We start from the raw sequence: 25,515 nt of genomic DNA, 5'->3' as shown, positions 1-25,515 counted from the left end.
AGTGATGAACACATGAGTACATCACTAATAATCTTATAATATGATTTTAAAACGGGCCATCCTGCATGGGGACTTTTTCATTTGATTACGTAAACATGCATTCCAATACCTGTTATTTTACTCAAGTACTTTATTCTGTAGTATTTCTACACATTGCTATATTGGTATTGCTACGTTTACTTGCAGTTGCCGTAATAATACATCTGAGAACAAGACTAGCCTTCTTTCACCACTGCTATTTACTTTAACAAAAGTTGTGGACATTATTTTTGGGGAAGAAATTATTTATATACAGTATCTATTCTATTTGTATTTACGACCAATATTACGATCAATATTTATATATATTATTTATAATATATATTTATAAAACGAACATTTGCTGTCATTTGTTGTTGACTTTATTTCCCAAATTCCATCATGACTGGCAAATACGTAATTTTCTATATGGTTATTTAAATGTTTAATTTATTTATTTGCTTTGTTTATGAACAAAATATGAATTTGTCCAATCTGTATGGTAGAGTACTCAAAAAATAGCAGATCTATAAGCGCGGCACTCGGTGCCGCGCTACAAGCTTGTAGATCTGCTATTTTGGATTGAATGGGTTAAGCTATAACTAGGCCAAGTTTGAACTTAGTGTGAGGTGGTGCAACTGGCTCCTGGTCGTCAAGGTGAGTTTTATTTTGAAGTTCTTCTGGAAGTCTCGTCTTGTTTACTCCTGGCTGACTTGACGACGTTAGTTTCCTCATAAGTACAGTGTTTGTTTCTAGAAGAGGAGACAGAGCTGTACAGTAGATCATGGTTTTATAATTCTGTCACATCAGGTCATCAGCTCACTTGAGGGTTTGTGTTTTTGATTTAATTCTACGGAAATCGCAATTTATAATGTTTGAAAACAACGCTATAACTTGATTGTTATCGCGTTAAGTCCTGTGTTGTCTTTTACGCCGGCTCAGTTCTTTCTGTGATGTAAATATTATTACACCATTAGTTGTTTTCTGTTACATTCTGTAATGCGATGAACTTGTGAACTGAACCTAATTCAGTGCAACGTTAAGCCTAGCCCTGAAACATGACTGTCATACTACGTCAAGCCGTTCCTTAATTTCAATGGACAGCGTTGCTATTGTGGATCAAAACAAGGAAACATAAACGTGTCATATGACATAATAATAACGTGTCATATGACTGATCCACAGTAGGTGGTTTAGTCATAGTCATAGACAGTGACTTCTGAATGTGCCAGCTCAACATGATTCACCATCAGTTGCAATGGGGCGACTATTCATCATGATTTGTGTGCATGGGGAACTCATTTGAAACAAGCTCTGTGCTTTTATGAGTCTTCCAGTTTAGTAGACCTTGTATTGTGAATTTGTACTTCCATGTACTGTTGTTCTCATGTCTTACTAAATAAAGTACATCAATCAATCAAGGCCACCAGTCATATACAGGCAACAACTAGATCAGTGTTTATCAAACTGTTTCATGTCAAGGATTACCAGTGATTTTTTTTTGTTAGATTAGATGTAGTATGTAATTCTACAACTATCTTCTAGGGCAGTGGTTCCCAACCAGTGGTCCGGGGACCACCGGTGGTCCTTGAGGAGTTTCCAGGTGGTCCTGCAGCTAAATGATGGAGTCAGTTGTAACCAAATGGACCCTTATAGATCTTTAACTCTTAGTCTTGAGAGTATTAAAAATGTTACTAATTTAGCTAGGGACCCCCTGGAACCCCCCCAAGGACCCCTGTTGGTCCACATAACCCACTTTGAGAACCATTGAGCTAAAGGACTTTAGCCCATTGGAGTTCAATTAATCATCATCATCATCATCATCATCAATGTCACAATGTATCGAAACACACATCGACACCATTCATCAAACAATGCAAACAAGCAGGTTTAGATCTTCAAAATTCTGTTGAAATATAATCTTTTTTTATTGATAGGCTAAGGCTACAACAGTAGCCAATCAAAAAAGTTGAGCAGTACTTATAAGTAACACAACACTGGCATACAGTTGTAGATGAACAGAGAAGGCAGCTAGGAAGTATAATTGCAATTCAGCTCTCAGGATTATTTGACCTTTGCTTCATGTTGTAGATGTAACTTTGTATGTTGCATCGACACGCTTCTTCTTCCTACACTGGATGAATACCAGCAGCAGATCAACCTGTCATCCCCGTACTTTTTAAACCTGCCAATATTCTCTCCTCTGTTTCCACAGATGGCCCAGAAGAACGGAGAAGCTCTCTCCTCCTCTCTCTCTCTTTGTCTGTCTCTGTCCATCATGGCATGTGTCTGTGAGTGTCTGCCTCACTCCGCTGTGTCCAGAGTCGTCTCCCATCAACCCCAACACAAAGGTACCCTCTCTTCCTTAGTGTTGGGCTGCAATTATGGATTATTTTCTTAGAACAGGGGTCTTCAACGTTTTCAGCCCAAGGACCCCCTAGTTGAGAGAGAGATGAAGCAGGGACCCCCTCTATATTGTATAAAATTGAGTTTCAGATCAAACCTTTTTTGTTTACCTGGTCTGCTCTTTTTTCCCTCTACACCTATAGCTCTTTGCCAAAAATAGCAGATCTACAAGCTCACTACGCCTCGCGCTTTAAAAGAAAAAAAAATAAGTTCTTATTGCTGTTATATAACAACAATTTGATGTAAACATTTCTTAATAGATTGTTTATAATTGACTAAATCAGTTAGTCTGATTATCACAACGGAGCTTGTAGATCTGCTATTTGTATTATTATTATTTGTTTTGCCATGACAATGTCCAAAATAGTGATGCTGCTGGGTCAAACGTGGTTAACCGTTGCATTGTCCATAAAAAAAACATTATTTAATTAACATCCATTATTTTATTTTTGATAATCGATTAAAGCCATTTGTTCAACTGCTGCAGCCTTATTGTAAATGTAATGAAGTATGGAGCACATACCACACCTACATGTTGTTCATAATAGTAGTCGAGTAGTCACCTTTTACCGATCATGTAATAAATATGCACAGAGAGGACAGTTCTACATAACAATGAAAATAGTATTTTGTAAAGCAGGAAGTTCAGGCATTCTAGTGTGGCATTTCACACCATGTACTGTAGGCCACACTTTGTAAACCACAATTTATAAATGGCAACTGCCCTGCCAGCAGTTGCCATGACGACAGAATTAAACACATGCACAATACACTAGCACTGTATATTTAGCACGGAGCTTGTCCACGACTAGTTGACTGCTGCCTACAGCGCCGACTAGTGGTCGACTAGTGCAGTGGTTCTCAAACTTTTTCATGTCAAGGACCCCCAAATTGAGACTTATTAGCCCGCGGACCCCCTATGTTACAGACCCATAAGGGTCCATTTGGTTCCTAATCTATCATTTAGCTGGGGACCCCCTGGAACTCCCTCAAGGACCCCTAGGGACCCCAATGGACTAGTAGACTAATAATTTAGGCCAGCGATTCCCAACCTGTTACAAAAACTGTTACTTTTCAGAATTTAAATTAAAAAAAAAGCAAAAGTAGCAGATCTACAAGCTCGAAACGGCACGTTTCGAGCTTGTATATCTGTTACTTTTGATGCCTTTGTGTGATGCTGTAGTATGAAGTAGGGCGTTAATTTACCAAAAAGCACAAAAAGTTAGAATATTGAGATAAGGGGTTTCTGCCCGACACCAATAATTCCTTATTGTTAGCCTACTACTAGTCATGTCCAGTCAGTTTATTTATAAAGCACATTTAAAAGCAACATATGCTCACACAGTCCTGTAAGACAAAGTAATATCACAAATATTAAAAGTGTAAAATAAATCTATTACCACTATCATAGTGATATTTAAAGATTCTTTCAAAAATCGTTATAATAGCCGATCTGCGTCGCATTACAATGCGTTGTGAGCTTATAGATAGAAAAAAGAATTGCAGAGTGACATTGTCACTTTAATGTATCATTTACCATCTTCTTTGTGGTTTGTTAAATGTCAGATATAGCAGCAGAGGTGGCGGGCTATGCCGATGTAGCCAAACAGATCATAGATCTGGCCGTGTCCGGATCAGCCCAGAACCGCTCCTACACACGCCTGGCTGACTTCACCGACGCCATCGGGAACCGAGTCAGCGGCTCCCACAACCTGGAGATGGCCATCAAATACATGTACAACGCCATGACACAAGATGGACTGGATGTACACCTGGGTGAGGATGAATCGATGAATGGATAGATAACTGACTGAATGAATGGATAGATCATACATGGGCAACTGGCGGCCCGGAGGCCCCCACCTTCACTTAATACGGCCCGCAGGTTAATATCGGATTACTGATATATTATTGATTTCAGCTGTTACAATTCCAAACATGTAAACATGACCCGCTTTAATTACTTCAGTCTATATTAGTAGCTTAATGACTAGTATAACAATTCTATTGTCTTTTTTATGTCCAACGTATTTGTATTTAAGTTCAAGTTAACATAAGTATAACTACCGGTAAATGCATTTGAAAAAAAAAAAAAACTTTTCAGGATTCCAATTCAAAAATAGCAAACAACAATTCTGGATTCCAATTCAAAAATATCTAAAATAACAGATCTACAAGCTCAAAACGCGTCGCACTGCGACGCGTTTTGAGCTTGTAGATCGGCTATTTTTGCTACTTTTGTGTGCCATAGAATGGCGAAAAAAGTTAAAATACGGAGCGATATGCAATGTGGCCCTCTGGAGTGAGTGTGGAAATATAGTGGCTCTCTCCATCTGGGATAGATGAATGGACGGACAGACGGATGAACGGATGAATTGAACCTCTGTGAAATTAATTTTATGTATGTACATTATGTATTTCTATAACAAGCAGAGTATGTGGCCTGCTACAGTACATGAAACCTTGTGTATTTATTTAATGTGCTGAACGCCAACAGAACCGGTAAAGATCCCTCACTGGGTGAGAGGAGAAGAGAGTGCTCAGCTGCTTCATCCCAGGAACAAGAGTCTGGCCATACTGGGCCTGGGCAGCAGTGTAGGAACCCCTCCTGGAGGTACACTACATCACTTGCATCATATTAATACTCTTATCCACATTACCCCCATGGCGTTTCTTTTAAACCATTTAAACCAGCACATCTGCGATCTACAACCAGCTAATTCAGCTATTTTTCGTACAGCAAAGTACAGTATATATAGGGCTTAAGTGGTTAAATGAATAGTGACATTATCTTTGTAGACTGACACGAATTAATGGTTAGATTCGATGTAATACCGGCCTGAGCAAAGGCAATTTGTCCCATTAGAACACGGCACAAAAACACAAAGGGATGGACACTGAATAAAGGGCCGCTCACAACAATCACTATATCGTTCACCATTGTCTTTGTTATACTGTACTTGTGGTGTGGACTCCACCGTATAACCATATATCTTTATAGTTATACGGTAATTATAGTGCTTGGTGTGAACAACCAACTCTTGAAAACTAGCGCCCAACTCAACAATAACCCCTCCCCAGGTATAGAGGCTGAGGTGTTGGTGGTGGAGTCCTTTGAGGAGTTGAAGCGTAGAGCCGACGAGGCGGTGGGGAGGATCGTTGTGTTCAACCAGCCGTTCGTCAGCTATGGAGAGACGGTGGCGTACCGGGCCTTCGGCGCCTCTGAGGCCGCCAAGCTAGGAGCTGTCGCCACGCTCATCCGTTCTATCACCCCATTCTCCATCAACAGGTATCTGTCTCTCTGTCTTCACCTACCTGTTTAGTACCTACAGTGGTTCTCAAAGTGGGGTCCCCCAGGGCTCCTTGTTGGGGTTCCAGGGGGTCCTCAGCTAAAATGTGGTATTATCCACAAGTTTCCAGTGTCCCATGAGCCATGAACTTTGGGCATCACTTCCTGTTGTCACTCTTTCCACTCCACACAGCTGATTCAAATCAATGATCAATGGCTCTTGACACTTGCTCTTAGCTGTAGTCTAACTCCTGTCAGTGGTGGAAAAAGTACTCAAATGTTTTATTTAAGTAAAAGTATCAATACTGCAATGTAGAAATACTCTGTTACAAGTAAAAGTCCCTGCTCTTCTTCAATAGAAGAGCAGGGAGACAAAATACAACCACCCAATTGTATAAGTTATTGTATTAACATACTCTACCATACAGATTGGACAAAATTACATTGTATGTTTTTTTTTTTACATAGTGCTGCTTTAACCACCTTCACTTTCAAAATCTTTCAAAAATAATGAAAACCTCAAGTAAGTTGCTGGCTTCTGTATGCCAGGTGCTGCAGTGCGTAGGCTGATGTCTGAGCAGCATCCTGTCCTGGTGGAGCAGTGTGTTTTGCAGTGTGTGTGCGTACACAACAACTTCCACTTTCAAACGCATTCTAAGCGCAGGTCAACATAAGGTCAAACCTGTCTTAACGTTTGCCAGAGCTCATCACTTCCAATTTTCCACTTTGCTGCAATCATCATTTTGTCTGACATTTACATAAATGCATCGCTTCAGTTTTTTTCCCCTTGAGTATTTCTAAAGAGAAGTAACAGCAACAGATGTACAGTAACAGCATCTATTTACCCCAAAGTGCTATTTATCTGGCCTGTTCCTTTGTGGCCTCGTATTAATCATATATGTATATGCATTAAAGGGATAGTTCACCCCCAAAATGACATTTTTTTCTATCGATTAGTCACCCCATGGAGACTTTAAGTCATGGATATTTTTTTTGTTTTTGTCGCATTCCTAAGCCAATAATTTGATGACCGACAGTGGTTCCGGTAGGAGACACAAAGAGTCTCCTTTGTGTCTTGTGTGTCTCTGGCTTAGGAATGCGACAAAAAGAAAAAGAAATCATGAATTCAAGTCTCCATGAGTGACTAATCGATAGAAAATCGATTTTTGGGAGAACTGTCTCTTTTAAAGCAATTTTGTAGTGCGAGTAAGCAAAATATCTATACGCAATAAAACATTGGTGTAGAGGGAAAAAAGAGCACACCAAGTAAAGCCAACTCGGGTGTGGTCGTTCATAATTGTCTTCAGTCCGCATACAGGCTGGCAGGACTACCAGGATGGAGTGAAGCGTATCCCTACAGCCTGCATCACAGTGGAGGATGCACAGATGATGAGCCGCATGGCCCACCGAGGACTCGCCGTGGTGGTCCGGCTCACCATGGGAGCCACCACCCTCCCTGACGCCGACTCCTTCAACACGGTGGCTGAGATCAGAGGCTGGCAGCATCCTGAACAGGTACGCTTGTACGCAGATCTTCAAGCGCACTCGGTGCCGCGCTACGAGCTTGTAGATCTGCTATTTTTGAAAAATCAAGAAAATGTGTCCAAATTAATATATTTATATTCTTTTAAAGCGAACATTTTTAACTCAAATCTTTGCTTCTGGGGGTCCCTGGAACAACGTTTTTTGAGATGGGGGTCCGCGGCCAAATAAATATCATTTTGGGGGTCCTTGACATGAAAAAGTTTGAGCACCACTGATATACTGTAGAAACATAGGTTTTTCAGAAAACAGTTAAGACATTTTGTAGAATCGGCTTCAGGTCTCAATGGGTTAAAAGAAAATCACATTTCTCGCGTTGATTTGTTGATATACTGTATTGATATACAATTTTTTACTAAAACACGCTTCAAGATTATTGGATTAATCAAAAAGGTAATCGATGGAGTAAAAAAATGATAGTTGCAGCTCTGCTTGTCTTTTCCCCAAGATGATCATCACTCTGCCCACAGCCATGCATGGCAGGGTGATGGAACAAACTAAATAATTCAAACAGGAGGGTTTTCATGAAACTTAATTCATATTTAGAAATATGTTTTACTTATTTAGAGAGACAGTGTAGAGCAGGGGTGTCAAACTGATGTTATGTCATGGGACAGACTGGTTCAAAGCAGCTTTGTGAGGGCCAGACCTGTTGTGCACACGCAAACTTACACACGTGTGTTTCCCCCCCCCCCCCCCCAACCTGCTCTCAAGTGTCTCAGTTATATAACTGAGACACTACTACAACTACAAAATGTTTCACTTTACCAATTTTGATTGTATAGCAAGTATTGCGCTCTCTCCCTCTCTCTCCCTCTCTCTTTCTCTCTTTCTCTCTTTCTATTTTTCTTTTTCTTTCTCCCTCTCCCCCACTGATGCCGTGCTCTTTTATTTTGTGAGAAAATGGGCGAGACGGGAGTGGCAACAACAACAGTCTTAACCCATTAAGACCTGAAATTGTGTCATTTTTAGATTTGAGCTAAAAAGCATTATTTTACACTTTGGGCTATTCAAAAATAGCAGATATACAAGCTCATAGCGCGGCACCGAGTGCCGCGCTATGAGCTTGTATATCTGCTATTTTTGAAAAATCGTGAAAATGTGTGCAAATCTTTGAATATATATATTTTTAAAGCGAACATTTTTAACTCAAATCTTCGCTTCTGGGGGGTCCCTGGAACAAGATATTTTGATGGGGGTCTGCGGCCAAATACATATAATCTTGGGGGTCCTTGACATGAAAAGGTTTGAGAACCACTGATATAGAAACTTACGTTTTTCAGAAAACTGTTGGGATTTAGGAGACATGTAGAATCGGCTTCAGGTCTTAAAGGGTTAAAACAACACACAGGCTTACATCTTTTGAGTCAGGATTTTGTGAAATGAATGTGACGAATATCGTCACAAATGGTTGAACTTGTTATTGTTGTGATTGTTGCTACAATGTTGAGGATCCGAACCGTGTGTAACTCGTATATATATGAGATGTAACCAAATACAAGTCTTGAGCCTCTTACCCTGCTGAGCGTTGGGGGAAACGCTGGCACTACCCTGCTGACTGTACACATTCCTACAGCTGTTTAGTCTACCTACAGCATGTGACGTAATCTTTCCAAAGAAGCACTAAGTAAGGCCAGCCTCTGCTGGAAATAGTTCATTTAACCACTTTTAGACCCCAGCATCCATATTCTGGGGGGGAACATTTGCCGAAAAAAATAGCCGATCTACAAGCTCACAACACAACGTGGCTATTTAGATCGGCTATTTTTGGTGAAGAGATTTTGTGTACTGTGAAAGTGGCACAGTTGCAACTCAGGTCCGTTTCACTATAGGACAAAGTCACAGTTTTGCTTTGCTCTCGAGTACCGAGTCAAGACTGACAAGTCCCAAGTAAAGTCCAAGTCCTCAACCTTTTTGTTTTGAGTCTCAAACAAGTCCTAAGCTTGTTGGAAGGTATCAAGTGACTTGAAAAGAAGTCTCAAGTCAAGTCACAAGTGTTTGTTGTAAATCTAAAGTCATCAAATTTGTGACTCGAGTCCAAGTCGAGTCTCAAGTCCAAGTCTCAAGTCCACACCGAGAGACCTTATCTTTGAATATATATTTTTTATACATTTGTAAAATATTTTGTTCCGGGGACCCCCCCAGAAGCAAAGATTTGAGGTACAAATGTTTGCTTGAAATATATGATTTTCACGTTTTTTTTTTTCAAAAATACAGATCTACAAGCTCATGAGCTTGTAGATCTGCTATTTTTGAATAGCCAAAGAAATCTAAAATGACAGAGATGGTTCTCGGATTGAATGGGTTAAGTGATTAAAGCTGCACTATGTAACTTTCATGTCCTCATGTCCTTCCGTGATGACATCTTTACTACTGATCAAACCAGACCACAGGATCTACATTTCACTATAAAAGAGCAGGGACACCAAATACAACCACCGCAGTTGAGTTATTTATATTGTATTAACATATTCTACTATACAGATTGGTCAAAATAAAAAAAAATATTCACAGTGTACTATAGGAAAGCTGAGAGGGAGACAGTTTAGGAGAGACAGACAGACAGACAGACAGACAGACAGACAGTAAGAAAGCTGTGAGACAGTCTTGGTGAGATAGGCAGTAAGAAATCTGAGAGGGAGACAGACAGTACTGTAGGAAAGCTGTGTGTGTGTGTGTGTGTGTGTGTGTGTGTGTGTGTGTGTGTGTGTGTGTGTGTGTGTGTGTGTGTGTGTGTGTGTGTGTGTGTGTGTGTGTGTGTGTGTGTGTGTGACTGTGTGTGGGTTTCAGTTGGAAATGAGGACATTGGAACACTAAATATTACTTTTCGTCAACCATCACTATTTAAAGTTTCTATGGAAAGATGATTACACTGGGAGTTCACTTTCATTTCTGGGGGAAATATAATTATGAAGTCAGTCACTGTAGAATTTGCTGTTGCCGTAGCAACATTTCTTTTGAAAAAAGGCTTTCTTTTGAAATAGCCAGGCTCGGCTTGGCTATTTCTACATCACAACCAAACTTTATCATTAACATTCTTGCAATCAGAATGTACACTACAGTACAAAAAGAAGAAAAGAAAAAATATTTGGCTGATCACTGTATATTTTGAAATATAGGGCAAAATAAAGTCAGACCTTATTCATGCACCCAATATCACACCCTGGAAACTTGTATGTATTTCTTCTAAAAAACAAATACATAGTCGGATTTCTTTAATCCTTCTATTAATTCACAAAACCGTCTGTCTGTCATCCTGTCCGGCTTAACTCGGAAAGTGTCTGACCAAACGGTCTCAAACCTGGCGTGTGAGTCTCATATTACCCCGAGGTGTAAAGTGCAGAGTGGCACCGGTTTCCGAGAGCCGAAAAAGCACAAATATCTGTATCTCTCTGAGAGGGACGCACAATTTCTCTTGTGTGTTTGGGAGATAGTATGCATTGGCTTCCCTGATTGGCTAACCCAAACCGTCGGCTTCACGGTTTATCTAGGCCTTGTAATAATAATCTAGTAATAATGATAATGACAATAAGGGCTAAGAGAGGCAAGGGATGTAGTTTTGGTTAGGGTGATTTCAAAATGATAAATCTTAGTTTGTCCTGTTATTTTAGGAATGCAAAATATCACTGCTGGTACAGAGAAGTACTTTATAGAGGAAGTTGACCACATGATGACATAAAAAACCTCAGATGATATACTGCAAACTCCCCAAGTTTTATTTTCCCACACCAGAAAAAAACGAAAGTATTTTAAGATCATGTCGATGATGGACACGCAGTTGGCTTCATCAGCCTCCTGCGCATCCGTCCAACATGACCTCATCATGTTGCCTGCACAGCGCAAAGCCTGCTGATTAAGACTCATTAGATTTCAACAGCGTGATGTATGAGTCACGCTAGGTGGGTGTACCGGTTCCGTATAGACTCCAGCGTGGGTGTTTTGTAGTGAGATGAGCCTGTTTCTTTTCAGGAGCGTTAACATGACAGTGAGTCATGCAGTTGGGGGAGGGGGCCACTGCTGCTGACCTATAGCCTCGCATAGCGTGTTTTGCCAAACTTGGTGATGGGAAACTTAATGGTTCATATCGCTGGACATCCTGCTGGAAATGGTGGGTGTGGGAAATGACTGAGCCTGTGCCAACACTAGAGGACTGGGGTTGTACTGGGTTGTACTGGTTTGTACTGGGTTGTACTGGGTTACACTGTGTTGTACTCGGTTACTCTTACAATAAAATATGCGAAAGTTGTCCTCTGCATTTACCCATCTTATAACTCAGGGGTGGGCAACTTTGATGATGGAGAGGGCCACTATATTTCCACACTCACTCCAGAGGGCCACATTGCACGTACTGTACAGAAACCTCTTAACTCCACATTTTAACTTTTTTCTTAAATGAATGCCGTATTTCGCCATTCTATGTCACACAAAAGTAGCAAAAATAGCCGATCTACAAGCTCAAAACCACAACGCGTTTTGAGCTTGTAGATCGGCTATTTTGCTACTTTTTGAATTGGAATCCTGAAAAGTTACATTTTCATTTAATTTCAAATGCATTTAGTTATACTTATGTTAACTTTATGAACTTAAATACAAACACATTGGACATAAAAAAGACAATAGAATTGTAATACTAGTCATTAAGCCACTAATATAGACTGAAGTAATAAGTATAGCGGGTCATGTTTGGAATTGTAACAGCTGAAATCAATAATATATCACTATTCCAATATTAACCTGCGGGCCACATTAAGTGAAGGTGGGGGGCGCATGTGGCCCCCGGCTGCCAGTTGCCCATTTATGCTATAACTACTAGGAGCAGTGAGCAGCCATTAGTACGGTGCTCGGGGAGCAGCTAGGGGTTCATTGTCTTGCTCAAGGACACTTCGACACATTGCTGTACCTGGAATCGAACCTGCTGGGACCTTCACTGGCTTGTACTGGGTTATACTGACTCGTACTGGGTTACACTGGATTAAACTGGGTTTTACTGGCTTGTACTGGCTTGTAATTTCACATGTGAATGTGAGGGTGTTGGCTGTAAAAGAGAATCTTGCAGTCGACTGAAGTTGCCAAAATACATACATGCAATACATAAATCTTTCAGTGTCTGACAAAATAAACGACAGCGAAGGGTAGAGAAGGCCAGAAATGTAACTTTTAATACCAAAATACTTTTTTTATAGGGTTTGGCTGATTCAGTCGAACAAGTTAACCATTCCACGGGAACAAGCTCACAATGCGTGGCATCTTGCCGTGTTGTGAGCTTGTAGATTTGAAAGTATAATAACATTATTATATAGTTTTGGCCATTTATTTTGATTATTGGTACTAGATATATTTTATGTTCACAAAGCCTAAAAGGCAAACAGAAATGTAATTTGTATTTACGTGTTCCTTTGTTGAATGCCAAAAACACAGATAAATCATTGCAATTAATCATCAGCTAAAATGTCCTGATCGTGACAGCCCTGGTATTTGTTGCTATTTGAGATTGGATTGTTTCCCGTTGTTGTGTAATCTAAGACCTCATCTCCCAGAAGCAGAACTTAAGAATGAGGAAATTGAATCACTGGAACAAAGAAGTGCCAAAGCGCAGATGAACGTCGGGTCATGATGACACGCTGTCACTGTCAACGTTTCCCTGGCAGCAGTGAGTGATGATAGAGGTCACATGTTTTCTAATAAAGACAGGGGGTCCAGTAGTGATGGAGGCCCCTGGTCAGAGGAGGTAGAACACTGGTTTATTGATTCTATAATAATGCAGACAGGGGGCCTAGTGATGGATTGGTCAGTCACGATCATGACAATTTTAGTTGATGATTTAATTGTCACACAGATAATTGTGATTAATTATTTAATTGTGTTTTTGGCATCGTGCTTAAGGCACTGTCTCGAATTAAAAACATTATCAGATCAGAAAACGCCAGGTTTGATTTGTAAAAAACAAACAAATAGAGGGGATCATTTAAGCCATATACTTTGCGATTAATTATTTAATTAATACATTATAACTCGGCACGTAGGATCATCAAAAGAAAACATGAGGGCTGCTACTAGTTATTATTTCACTAGTTATACATTTGTTTAAAACAAAATCAAGTTATTCAATTAACCACATAAAACCAATATACTTAGGTTCACCTGGTCCGCTCTTTTTTCCCCCTCTACACCAAATCTCTTTGCCAAAAATAGCCTATCTGCAAGCTCACGACGCACCACATTGTTATGCGTTGGGATTTTGTAGATCTGCTATTTCGTGAAATGTCTGATCCCAGAATAGGGATGCTAGTGTTTTAAGTGGTTAACCTACATTATGTGAATAATTTAGACCATAAAAAGACAGTAAAGGTAATAAAATACAAAATGATGGCACATGCGCATCACAAGTTATCTGAACCCAAACCGCCTTGAAAGTGATTTAATATGATAACCCCACAGTCCAAAAATTTACTTTTGTAATTTTATGGAACAAAGACAGACATTCCCATTTTGGTGAAGTTATGAACAGTGTGTACATGAAATCACTAAATTGATTATTCGATTACTTGATTAATTTTCTCACTATAATTGATTATTTTAATTGTTTCACTCCTAGTAACAAAAAGATAAGAGAACCCATAAGAAAGATCAACGATTGGCAACTGAGGGGAAGATAAAATCACTGATGATCAAATTGAGGAAGCTACTTTACGGAACAAAGAACTATTTGTCTTCCTAAGAAGACTGCGGTTTCTTCTGAAATGTCTTCCTTCCATGTTATCTTTAGGGGATATTTTCCTCTAAAAGCAGATGTGGAACCGCCTGCTCATCACTCAGGATTCTACATGATTTATATCCATATGTATGCCTTTCATAACTGCAGGGTGGCATCTTGTGGCGGCAGATGACACACCTCAACAGTTCATGAATGTGTTCTCTGAATGAACATTAATATATTATTATAGTATCTTCTAATGTGTTTTGGACCTTGGAAATATGTTTCCACAATAGATTTTGAATGTGCAAAATACATTTTCTCTCCTGTAGTGTTTTTGAAACATGACATATGTAGTTCTTCTATTTACAGCATGGCTTTGGGCTATTCCGTATATTTAGCCTCTGTCTCAAATGTAAACGTTATCAGATCGGAAATGCCAAGGTTTGATTTGTAACAGAGGGGAGCATTTAACCCATTAAGACCGGGAAAGCATCTGTCATTTTAGATTGTAACCACTTTAACCATTATTTCATACTTTTTGCTATTCAAAAATAGCTGAAAAATAGCAGAGATACAAGCCGATATGAAAACTAAATCGTGGTACTTTTTCTTTAAAACCGGAAAAAAAAAATGTCATTGTGATACCGATAAATATTTTAATGATAAATTATTTTAATCATTAAAATAAACATGCTCTGAAAATGCATGTGGGCCACCCATCTGAGAACTTAACACAGCAGCTGAACGGCTGCCGTGTTAAGTGGTAGATGGGTGGGCCGCGAACGCTTTCAAGATCTTAAAGTGGGCCCTCATCCAAAAAACAATAGACTGTCTGATTTGTTTGATATTTATATTTGATTATATTACAATTGAATTCAAATGAACGTTAACCACATTAACCCTGACATTCCTATTTTGCCAAAAAAAAAGTGTCACACTTAGTACAAAGCAGGCTGAAAACCCACCTCTTCAGGAAACACTACCCTGACCCTTCCTCTTAGCCTTGCCTACTTGCTGCCAATTATTTGTACGAGCTCTTGTTTTATTGGATCTTGTTTATTTGATACACTTATTTGTTTTAGCTCTTGCTTATTTGATTTTCCTATTTGTCTCATCTGTTTAAAGGAGCTACACCATGAATTTAAAAAATAATAATAATATTTGATATCATATTGTTTATGTCCCTCAAACGTTTTTCAAAAGGTTTGAGCCTAAATCAAGCCTCAGATATACTCATTCCAACTAACTTCTCTCTGGCTTATAAAGCACTTTCACCTGCAATACCACATTGTCCTGTTTGGCACGGGGCGCTATTGAGCCAGTTTGTATGCATGTTATGTCCTGGTTCTGTGTGGAAAAAGTAAAAAAAAGAAAAAAAAGAAAACATTTTAAAAATTCTTTTTTTTTTTTTTTTTTTTTTTTTTTTGGTTAGAACTGAAAAACTGGAGGAATTGTTCCCAGACGTGACGTAGGGTGGGGGAACAAATCTGACGGACTGTTTTCAGACCAATTTACATAAAAACCACAGATAGCCTATGAAAGCCTGCATGCTCGAAGTCGGGTATTTGTTGGAACAGAAGAGAGGTGGGGGAGACCAAAAACACACAAAAATGAAGAAAAAGTTAAAATTCATGGTGTAGACCCTTTAAGAAAGTAGGTTGCTGATATATCGCACTTTTACCTTAGCGCTAGGCTAGGTACTGTATACACAGATGCTTTCCCTCTGTAATGTACATGAAGCAGCGTTGCCATGGACACCTACTCCACACCTAGAGAGCATCTCTCACCCTCCCTCCTCCACTGTGTGTGTGTGTGTGTGTGTGTGTGTGTGTGTGTGTGTGCTGTCCTGTAAGGTTGTGTTACTGAGCGGCCATTTGGACAGCTGGGATGTGGGCCAGGGCGCCATGGACGATGGAGGCGGGGCCATCATCTCCTGGGAGGCCCTGTCAATCATCAAGGACCTGGGTAATGAAGAGAGACACATTCACTGTTGCAATAACTCACGACAGGTCGTCAGCCATGCTACGGTGGTGTTTGGCTCGACGCATGGCCTGGAGTGAGGTATTGCTTTTATATAACACACACTTACCAACTATGGCCACATGAAAATCATATGCATGTCCCACTCCCAATAGAGTACAGAAGTCCTGACGTCACTCGTTCATCCCCTGGGTTGTAAAGTAATTTCTCTATGGAGAAAAACATTGGGTCTTCTTATACCCAAGAATTGTGGTCCAAAAATAAACAAACTGTCTCGCCGATATTGTCAGGGACGTGGCTCTGTATCGTTTATGATAGTCAGTCACTCATATTTGATACAGTCTGTTTCTGACGTAACATTAGCGTTTTCTCACCGTCAGTTGATGCTTCATATCCATATGAGTCAAACCGCCGGGATCATTTGTTTATTTTTGGAACACAGTTCTTGTTTGACGCGATATTAAATACGTCTATGGGAATTCAGATTTGGGGGGGGGGGGGGGGACCGCGACCCAGGAAGGACGTGTAAATTACGTCAGACTTCGGTGCTCTATAGGCTCTATGCAGCAGCCATATTGGAAAGAATTTGGGCCTCTTCCTTTCTTCCATCACAGGTCTTACCAATTTTATACTAATTAAGGCTCTGTTCCATTGTGGTCAAATTGATTCACTGAATACTTTATTAACAGTTTTCAAAAGGTACAGAGGTACAGTTATACAATAATGCTAAAAGGATAACACAAAAAAAAACATGTATTACAAAAAAAGGACACAATTGTTTAGTTGGGGGCAGATTCAATGTCATGCACTTGGTCAGTTTTCAACTTAAGAATATGCCAGATTCAGAGACAATATTTTATTGACTTTCAAAAACTACCCAAAGCAAAACAGTGGTCCCTGACCACTTCCAAAGGCCATAGCTGAGTGGGTAGAGGCCATCTGACCAAAGATGTAAGAGATTTTCTGTAAGCAAGCAATTTCCCCTCCTCCGTGGACCAGAAAATATTCCATCCCTTACACCCATGGTTCTCAAAGTGGGGTCCATTTGTACACTCTCAGAGTTAAATTAACATTGATTTCACAATATGAATTGGGGTCCCAGAGATATAAATGCTATTAAATGGGGGTCCGTAGCCTCTAATGCATGTCAAACTGGGGGGTCCTTGAAATTAAAACTTGAGTTGAGAATCACTGCTAGAGACGTAAAAAATCTTCTCTTATGGGGGTCCCTGGCATATCTTTTCAAATGGGGGTCCGCGGGCTAATAAGTCTCAATTTGGGGGTCCTTGACATGAAAGAGTTTGAGAACCACTGCCTTACACAATACGGCAATGGCAATGACTCCTTGGTAAAAAAAAAAAAAATCTAAATCAAAAAGTAAAAATGGCTGTTTGTGCTCTCATGTTGATCTCAAAGACATCTCCATGCCACTCTCCAGATCCAGTCTGTCTTTACCTTCAGGTCTATCTTTCCCCTCAGGCCTGTCTTTCCCCTTTTCCCCAACATACTTGTCCAGGGTGCTGTAGTACGTCATGCCATCACCAGAAGTGAAGGTACAGAGAGCTGAGATCTTCTCCCACGCTTCCTGGTCAGGGAAGGGGAATTTCTCAGGGTCCTTCTGGTCAAAGAAGCTCGTCAGGTTTCTTTCGGCCAACTTGGTGGCATATTTCACCGTGAAGTCGTCAAAGTGCTTCTTCTCCTTCTGCACATAGCGCTTCCAGAATGTGCGCTGCAGGTAGCTCACCTTGGAGCAGCAGCTCGTGTAGCAAGTGCCAACGAGCCCAACGGCGGCAGCTATAATGAGGAGACCCCAGCCCAGGATCTGTGGATGCATAGAAATATATAAGTGCACACGATCACATAAAGAGAATACTCTTTAATCTAACTAATAACTAATATTAATAACCAACTAATAACCGAAACTAGCTCACAACAAGTTGCGCTGCGACGGGTTGTGAGCTTGTAGATTTGCTATTTTTGGGGCGCAACATGCTTCCATAGAAGACGAGCTGACTTCTGGAGAACACCCCCCACCCCCTTAGCGTTTCTACAACACACGGTTCAACCTTTTAGCAAAAAGGGGCGTGGAGCCAGTGGCGCTGTCGCCTGTTTATTAAAAGGTTACTGCGCCCCCTCACGATTCAGTCTGGGTATCTAGCCTACACATTTGTGTATTGGGTATTGGCCGCTCTGAGCACCGTCTCTCTGTCTGCTCTGTGCCTGACTGTGTGAATGGCTCATTCTCACTGAACCATAGAGTTATAATATATCTAGAGAACGGACTGCCCCGCCCCCAGCTATTCATTTCAATGAAAGTTGCTCACCAGCGTTTGAAGCTCCTACGCTCTACTTCCTCATTTTTCTTGATTTGAGCACCAAATGTTGTTGCCCAAATGCAGAAGACTTGAGTACAGAGCAGGCGCACTAGGATTTCAAACGGTAGAAGCATGCGCAGAGGCGTTTTAAATGGGGAAGTATTGCAAAACCAGATTTGACCACCAGGTGACGGCAGCTTCACTGTTCTACCGTGGTTCTGGGGGCTTGCACTGAACGCCACAACAGCACCTGGTGAAACCCATCAACTGCTGATTGGTGTGTAAGCTACAGAACAATAGAAGACAACTACCCGTTTTGTATAGAGACACCCGACCCCACTTCCTATATGCATCAACTCTTGTTGCTGCTACACATACAGAGATACTAGAGAGGAATAGTCAAAACATGAATGCGCCAAGGCAAGTGATAAAAATAATAAAAAAGCAACATTATTAGTTTCATGGCGGTGTGTCTGGGGATCGGCACTACTGAAGTAGCTTCTCTCTCAAGCTCAACAGACAGACAGACAGACAGACACAGAGAATAGAGCAGTGCTTACCTGTGACTGTGCCCTGAGCATTAGCAGCAGCTCCTTGCGTTCATCACTGTGTAGTTTGGACAGTTTGTCGCAGGGCACGCGGGACAGTTCCTCCTGGCACTTGAACGTCTTGTTCTCACAGAACAGACCCACCACCAGACTGTTGTCCAGACCGCTGACGGCACACTCATAAAAGGTTCCGTTCAGCAGGGCCGCGCACAGCCACATCAAAGGGGCCACACAGGCGCCAGTGAATATACTCAGCATCACCCTGGGGCACTTTAAGCGGTTGCCCTTTGGGCATAGTTTCAAAGGGCGCAAACAGCACCCGGTGAAGAGCCTCCACATGCTGGTGCTGAAGAACAGGCCGATAATCAGAAGCACCGCAGCCGGGCCGAGCATGAAAGTTAGCCTGTAGGCAAAGTTCTGGTCGTGGTTGCAGGGACACTGAAAGGAGACTTTGGAGAAGATCACCTCACCACCGATTGTCAGAAGTGCCATGAAACTGTAACCGATGGTGGCCTTCTGATCCACGACGAAGCTTATGATGGAAGGCAGAAGGTTAGCCATAATGCCGACGAGAAGGTTTCAGATGCACTCCACAAAAATTATAAGAAAAGCAAAGCAAAGCTGATTAAAACAGGAAAAGGACAGATGAAAGAGTTTGAAAGTTGTTGTCCCATGAAAGGCCTATTTCCTTCTAGATAATGATCATTTGGTATTGCTGTTATATCCCAATTGTCTTTCCTCCAAAAACTACTTAATTACGCATTAAAATGTGCATTTCTGTGGACATGCTCAACAGTTCATTAAAAATACTGATTTGTCTTTATTGCTGTCCACTTGCACCCCTCCCACAGTCTCACTAAGCAGTTCCCTGTCTCACTTCTCTTTTGCAGGGTGCCACAACAATAAGACCAGTGTAACAACTGAAAAAAAGTGTTTTTTTTTGCTGCATGCATATCAAGAAATTCCACATGATGTTGTCTACACCATTTCCTGGTTGTTGAGTTACTGTATAATTAGTGACGCAATTCAGTATTAAGTCAATGTGATAGAAAGTACTTGGTCCTGGAGTCCGGTGTGTTCCTATTCACCCGTTTGCCAGAGAAGCCTTGCAGCTTTACAATGGGAAAGCAACAATACACATCGTACATCGATATTTTCAGCTTTAGTTTTAGGATTATAAATGGCAATATTTTTTTTTATAAAAATGAGAACATTCATAAGATTGCTGTCCTAAAATGTTGGTGTCCTCACAAGTATATTAATACAAACGTGTGTGTGTGTGTGTGTGTGTGTGTGTGTGTGTGTGTGTGTGTGTGTGTGTGTGTGTGTGTGTGTGTGTGTGTGTGTGTGTGTGTGTGTGTGTGTGTGTCCAGGTTTGCGTCCCAGGAGGACCCTCAGAGCGGTTCTGTGGACAGCAGAGGAGCAGGGTGGCGTGGGAGCACAGCAGTACTATGACGCCCACAAGGTGTAGTTTTCACTTTACTGTTGCTGACCCGCAGGTTAGGGAAGCGGACGAGGTTGTCGGTTTGAATCCTCAGGGCTAGGGTGGAAGATGCTGTACGGTGTGACATACAGTAATAACTCCGATGTGGCAATGTAAAAAAATAAAGTATTTATTTTGGTCAATTACAGCTTTAAAGGGATAGTTCACCCCCAAAATGACTTTTTTCCTATCGATTAGTCACCCCATGGAGACTTGAATTCATGTTTTTTTTTTTTTTTTTTTACATTCCTAAGCCAATAATTTGATGAACAGCAGCGGTTCCAGTAGGAGACACAAAAGGGTCTCCCTTGTGTCTCCTACGGGAAACGCTGCCTGCCGGTCCACTGGTCATCAAATTATTGGCTTAGGAATGTGACATGAACAAAAAGATATCCATGAATTCAAGTCTCCATGGGGTGATCGATAGGAAACAAAAGTATTTTTTTGGGTGAACTATTCCTTTAATCTTGCTCTCTGTTTCTCAACCTGTCTATCTGTCTTCCATCTCTCTCTCTCTCTCTCTCTCCACCCCTCACCCTCCTACCTCATCCTCCCCATCTCTTATAGGTGAATCTGTCCAACTATGACCTTGTGATGGAGTCTGATTTGGGGACATTCACTCCGGTGGCTTTACAGTTCAAAGGCAGCGATGCGGCATGGAAGGTAATGTTAACCCATTAACACATTCGGTGCCAGAATTTTATAATAACAGATTACGTTCGGTGCCAGAAATCTCACTGTTGAGCTGCGTGGCGCTGTTTAAGCTGTAGACTCCAAGACGAGCAATCCATGTGAAACAAAGCCTGCGTGCATTTTGCACGATGGTCCTGGCTAACGCCTGGAACGATAACATCTTTCATGCGGGTCACAATGGCGCATACAAAATGAGTAGTTTTCCCAAACGTAAAACGTTTCGGAGTTATAGGGGTTTTAGAGAAGGAGTTAGAACGGAAGCGGATGGGAGACATGTTTTTTGGCACAGTGATAAGGCCCTTCCTTCTCAGAATCACTGTGGGTGATTCCAGAGCTGCTCCAGCCCCTCCCGTGTGGAAAAAAAAACAAAAAACAAAAGAGACTGAAAACACGGTTCAGACCGTGTTTGGCACCCGATGTGTTAAGACCGGGAACGCATCTGTGTGTCATGTTTAGATTTCTTTGGCTATTCAAAAAATAGCCAAAGAAAGCAGCAGATATACAAGGTCATAACGCGGCACCGAGTGCCGCGCTATGAGCTTGTAGATCTGCTATTTTTGAAAAATCATGAACATTTGTGGCAAAATCGTGGATTATATATTTTTTAAAGCGAACATTTGTAAAATATTTAGTTCCAGGAACCCCCAGAAGCAAAGATTTGAGTTACAAATGTCTGCAATAAATAAATAAATACAAATATTTGCACAACTTTTCATGATTTTTCAAAAAATAGCAGATCTACAAGCTCATAGCGCGGCACTCGGTGCTGCGCTGTGAGCTTGTATATCTGCTATTTTTGAATAGCCCAACGAAATCTAATCTTTAAAGAGTTAAACGTGTATGATGGTTTAGCAGGCCTGGGATCCAATCTCACCCAGAGCCATCCAGTGTTTCCCTCTCTCAGTCTCACTGAGAGAACTTACCAAAGAGACACTGGTCAGCTCCCAGTGGCTATAACCACACAAGTACTGTGGTTGTACTGCGTGGGTCCCAGTGTTATTTATCCTGTTTAAATAAAGGTTTTCATTGTATCTCTCCTCCTGCTGCCAGGTGATGGAGCAGGTGGTTCAACTGCTGGCTGCCATTAACACCACCAAACTGGAGACCCAAGCTGAAGGGACAGATATATCACCCTGGATGGAGGCTGGGGTCCCAGGTACGTCTGTCTGTCTGTCTGTCTGTCTGTCTGTCTGTCTGTCTGTCTGTCTGTCTGTTAGGGATGGTAAATTAATATTCGAATTTCGAATATGGGGGAAATATGTATATTCGAATATGAAAATTAATATTTGAATAAAAAAAAAAGGAACAATACAAAAAACAATGTATTATTGGATCCGAGCACTTGATACGTTGTTTGTATGTATTGTCCCTGTCAAATAAACATAAAAAATAAAGTAAAAAAAACTTTTATTTAAACATTATTATTTTTTTAAATAATAATAATAATAATAGTATTCGAATATATTCGAATATCTGCCAATTTTTAAGACCAATATTCGAATATCATTTCTGAGGAAAGTTACCAGCCCTACTGTCTGTCTGTCTGTCTGTCTGTCTGTCTGTCTGTCTGCACTAGATCCCAGTAAAGGAACCAACCCTGGGTCTCTGTACCTCATTTCATTACTGTTTTTGATCAACTAAACTCCTCATCTCCTGCCACTGGACTTGTGGTTTCAGAAGTGAAATTGCTGTGTACGCATGAACACATCCTCTTATTCACACGCGACAAGACGTACAACACATGATGAGAGGTTCTGGTGTCGCGGCATTTTGTTGACCTCTTGACGCTGTTCTGGCAGGAACATTCGGGCGAGAATAGACGATCTTGGGCTTGTAGATCGACTATTTTTTTGTAGATGTAGAGGGAATAAAGTAGCAGGCCAGGCAATGTAGAGAACCCTGCGGGATCAACAAAGTATAATGGATTTAAAAGAGTATTGATTGGTAAACAATATCTGATATAACCTAGTTGTTTTCTAAACGCAGAATTTCACTCTGTCTGTCTGTCTGTCTGTCTGTCTGTCTGTCTGTCTGTCTGGCTGTCGTTCCCTGATAGATCTGTGTGGTTTTCGTTGTGGTGGTTAAGTGGTCCAGACAAACTGTCTTGTTTGTGTATTATGAAGAAGTGAAATTGCAGCGTACATAGAATACACGGTGGTCTCACATATCCGTGAGGAATTGAGAATAACGTGAAAAAACATCATTTATATCAGCAAAGTTGACCAAGGACATTTGCTTTTCAATACAACTATCATTTCATTTAGACACTTCAGCTCAGAAATAACCAGACCATTAATTATCCATTTACCATTTATTAACCATTTACCATATTGCAATGATATTGCATTCAAGTTTGGCGGTGTGACTCTGCTCTTGTGATATTTAAGATTCCCTGTGCAAAAATGTCACAGATCTTCAATCACAAAACCCCCAGAGCATAGCATAAATACAGTTTTACATAAACATTGAACCTTCAATGCCTAATTAAACTACCACGTATCATAGTACAATCCATAGAACCACAGTACAAACACAGAATCATAGTACAATCCATAGAACCACAGTACAATACACAGAATCACAGTATAATCCAGAGAACCACAGTACAAAACACAGAATAAACCTATAACAATATGAACTAAATGCCACAGGGAGGAGGCCGGGGAGGTGGAGGGTATTTGAAAACCTACAGCTGTACAACCTGCAATGACAGCTAAGCATGTAGAATGAACAGAGAGCAGAAGCTGCTTAAATGGCCCGCCAGTGTTGCACTGTGGGTATGAGGGCGTGAGTGAGTTGTCTTGAAGCGAATGAGAAAGACAAAGGTTGAACGTACTGACTTAAAGGAGTACAACTGTATAAGCGAATGGGGAGGGGTCCGGGGAGTGTGAATGAAGAATATAAACATTCTGCCTTCCGTGTCTACATGAACTATCGTTACACTGAATGTGTTTTTAGTACACTAAAGTAACAGATCTACATTGCTATATGCTACACTGCTGTCAACGCACCGCAGCGGGGCGCTCAACTCTCAGCTCAGCTCAGCAGCAGACTTTAACTGGAAACACGTGAAGGTGTTATGTTTCTGAACAGGACACGGGTATGTCACCTTCTGAAAACCTGGGACTACAGTTATGCTCAGAGCCCATCGCTTATGCCCCCCGATTAAGGGGTGTTTCAACTTAGCAGTGAGTTCACACCTTAAGGAGCCTTGGCATGCTATACTGACATTTTCCTGGCCTGGTCAGGGCCCCCACCCATCCTGAAAAAGACCTCCTCATCAAGACAGAAATGGAGCTGCATTCATAAGGAGCTGGCTGGACTTGAACCATGCCAGGAAAATATACATCATACTTGAATAAAACAACCTGCGCTATGCTTTTACTGGCTTATTATGTTTCATTTATTCTGGTGTTTCTTTTAGTCTCTCTCTCGAGTGCCGCGCTATGAGCTTGTAGATCTGCTATTTTTGAGAAATCGTGTAAATGTGTGCAAATGTGAGCGAACATTTGTAACTCAAATCTTTGCTTCTGGGGGTCCCTAGAACAAAATATTTTGAGATGGGGGGTCCATGGGCAAATACATACACATTTTGGGGTCCTTGACATGAAAAAGAACCATTGAGTTTTTTTTTTCAAAAAACAGTTTTGTAGAATCGGCCTCAGGTCTTAATGGGTTAACCCCCCCCCCCCCATCTGTGGTCCCTGTAGGTGCCAGCCTCCATGTGTCAGACAGCAGGTACTTCTGGTTCCATCACAGTGATGGAGACACCATGACAGTCCAGAGTCCCGTGGCCATGGACCTCTGCTCCGCTCTGTGGGCCGTGGTCGCCTACGTCGTCTCCGACCTGGAGGACATGCTGCCCAGGTAGCCAATCGGCCAACACAGCGTCCACAGTGACACGTTTGACCAATCAACACAGAGGACAATGACTGTCTCTTATGACCCCAAGTATCAGCCCCAATCTTCTGTAAATTTACTATGCAGTTTTCATTCCAACCAAACCTCTCATCATGACTTTTCTGTTATTGTTTTCAGTTGTCACCAAGTATTAGTTGATTTCTGCTGACGTGCACACAGTCCAGGGACAAGGTTTAATGTTTGTTTTGATCTTTTTTTTTTTTTTTTTAATGTATTTTTAACATCTATTTTTGATAAGCAATCCTTTAATCTTTGGCTTTATTATCATCAACGCTTCTGTTGTGTCAATAAAGTTTTACAAACATCAGTTGGACAGTTCTTCCTTTCCCTAAAACAAAGAAAAAAACTAAATAAAAATATAGCTGCAAGCAGCGATAAACGGGTCCGAGGCATGATAGGCAAAAAGCGATATGCAAGAATAGCACAATAAGACAGAATAGATTGAACTTGAGACACAGCAGCCCATGCAACTAACAATGAAATGAGCATTCTCAACAGCTGAGCAAAGTGCTGAGGGATTGTGGCTATCAATCCAGGGTTAAGATCATTACTCATGGACACCTCAACCCATGGCCATAGACATGAATCGAATCCTCAACCTTCCGACTCACAGGCTGTCACAC

The 25,515-nt window shown here is 41.1% G+C and overlaps 3 protein-coding genes across 3 annotated transcripts in view; 1 reads left to right on the top strand and 2 right to left on the bottom strand.

Annotated features, from left to right (window-relative positions):
• The window catches only part of sult2st3 (sulfotransferase family 2, cytosolic sulfotransferase 3), a 340,324-nt gene that overhangs the window by 121,430 nt on the left and 193,379 nt on the right, over positions 1-25,515 (bottom strand). The window lies entirely within an intron of this gene.
• On the top strand, positions 734-25,101 carry LOC311039654 (carboxypeptidase Q-like). Its single transcript, XM_084049596.1, has 11 exons — positions 734-847; positions 2,234-2,369; positions 3,991-4,200; positions 4,922-5,038; positions 5,506-5,713; positions 7,021-7,228; positions 15,806-15,917; positions 20,169-20,260; positions 20,846-20,941; positions 22,022-22,127; positions 24,682-25,101. Exons 2-11 carry the CDS (start codon positions 2,234-2,236, stop codon positions 24,840-24,842), a joined length of 1,446 nt encoding a protein of 481 aa, XP_083905722.1. The 5' UTR covers positions 734-847; the 3' UTR covers positions 24,843-25,101.
• On the bottom strand, positions 16,764-19,695 carry LOC311040702 (calcium homeostasis modulator protein 5-like). Its single transcript, XM_084051042.1, has 2 exons — positions 18,808-19,695; positions 16,764-17,754 (listed from the first exon to the last, which is right to left on the bottom strand). The coding sequence occupies exons 1-2, from the start codon at positions 19,354-19,356 to the stop codon at positions 17,332-17,334; spliced, it is 972 nt and encodes a 323-aa protein (XP_083907168.1). The 5' UTR covers positions 19,357-19,695; the 3' UTR covers positions 16,764-17,331.

This window comes from Gymnoscopelus microlampas, assembly GCF_963454915.1.
Source record: "Gymnoscopelus microlampas genome assembly, chromosome: 3".
NCBI classification, from domain to species: Eukaryota; Metazoa; Chordata; class Actinopteri; order Myctophiformes; family Myctophidae; genus Gymnoscopelus; species Gymnoscopelus microlampas.
The sequence above is the reverse complement of the archived record's forward strand: the minus strand, read 5'-3'. Positions and strand labels throughout refer to the sequence as shown.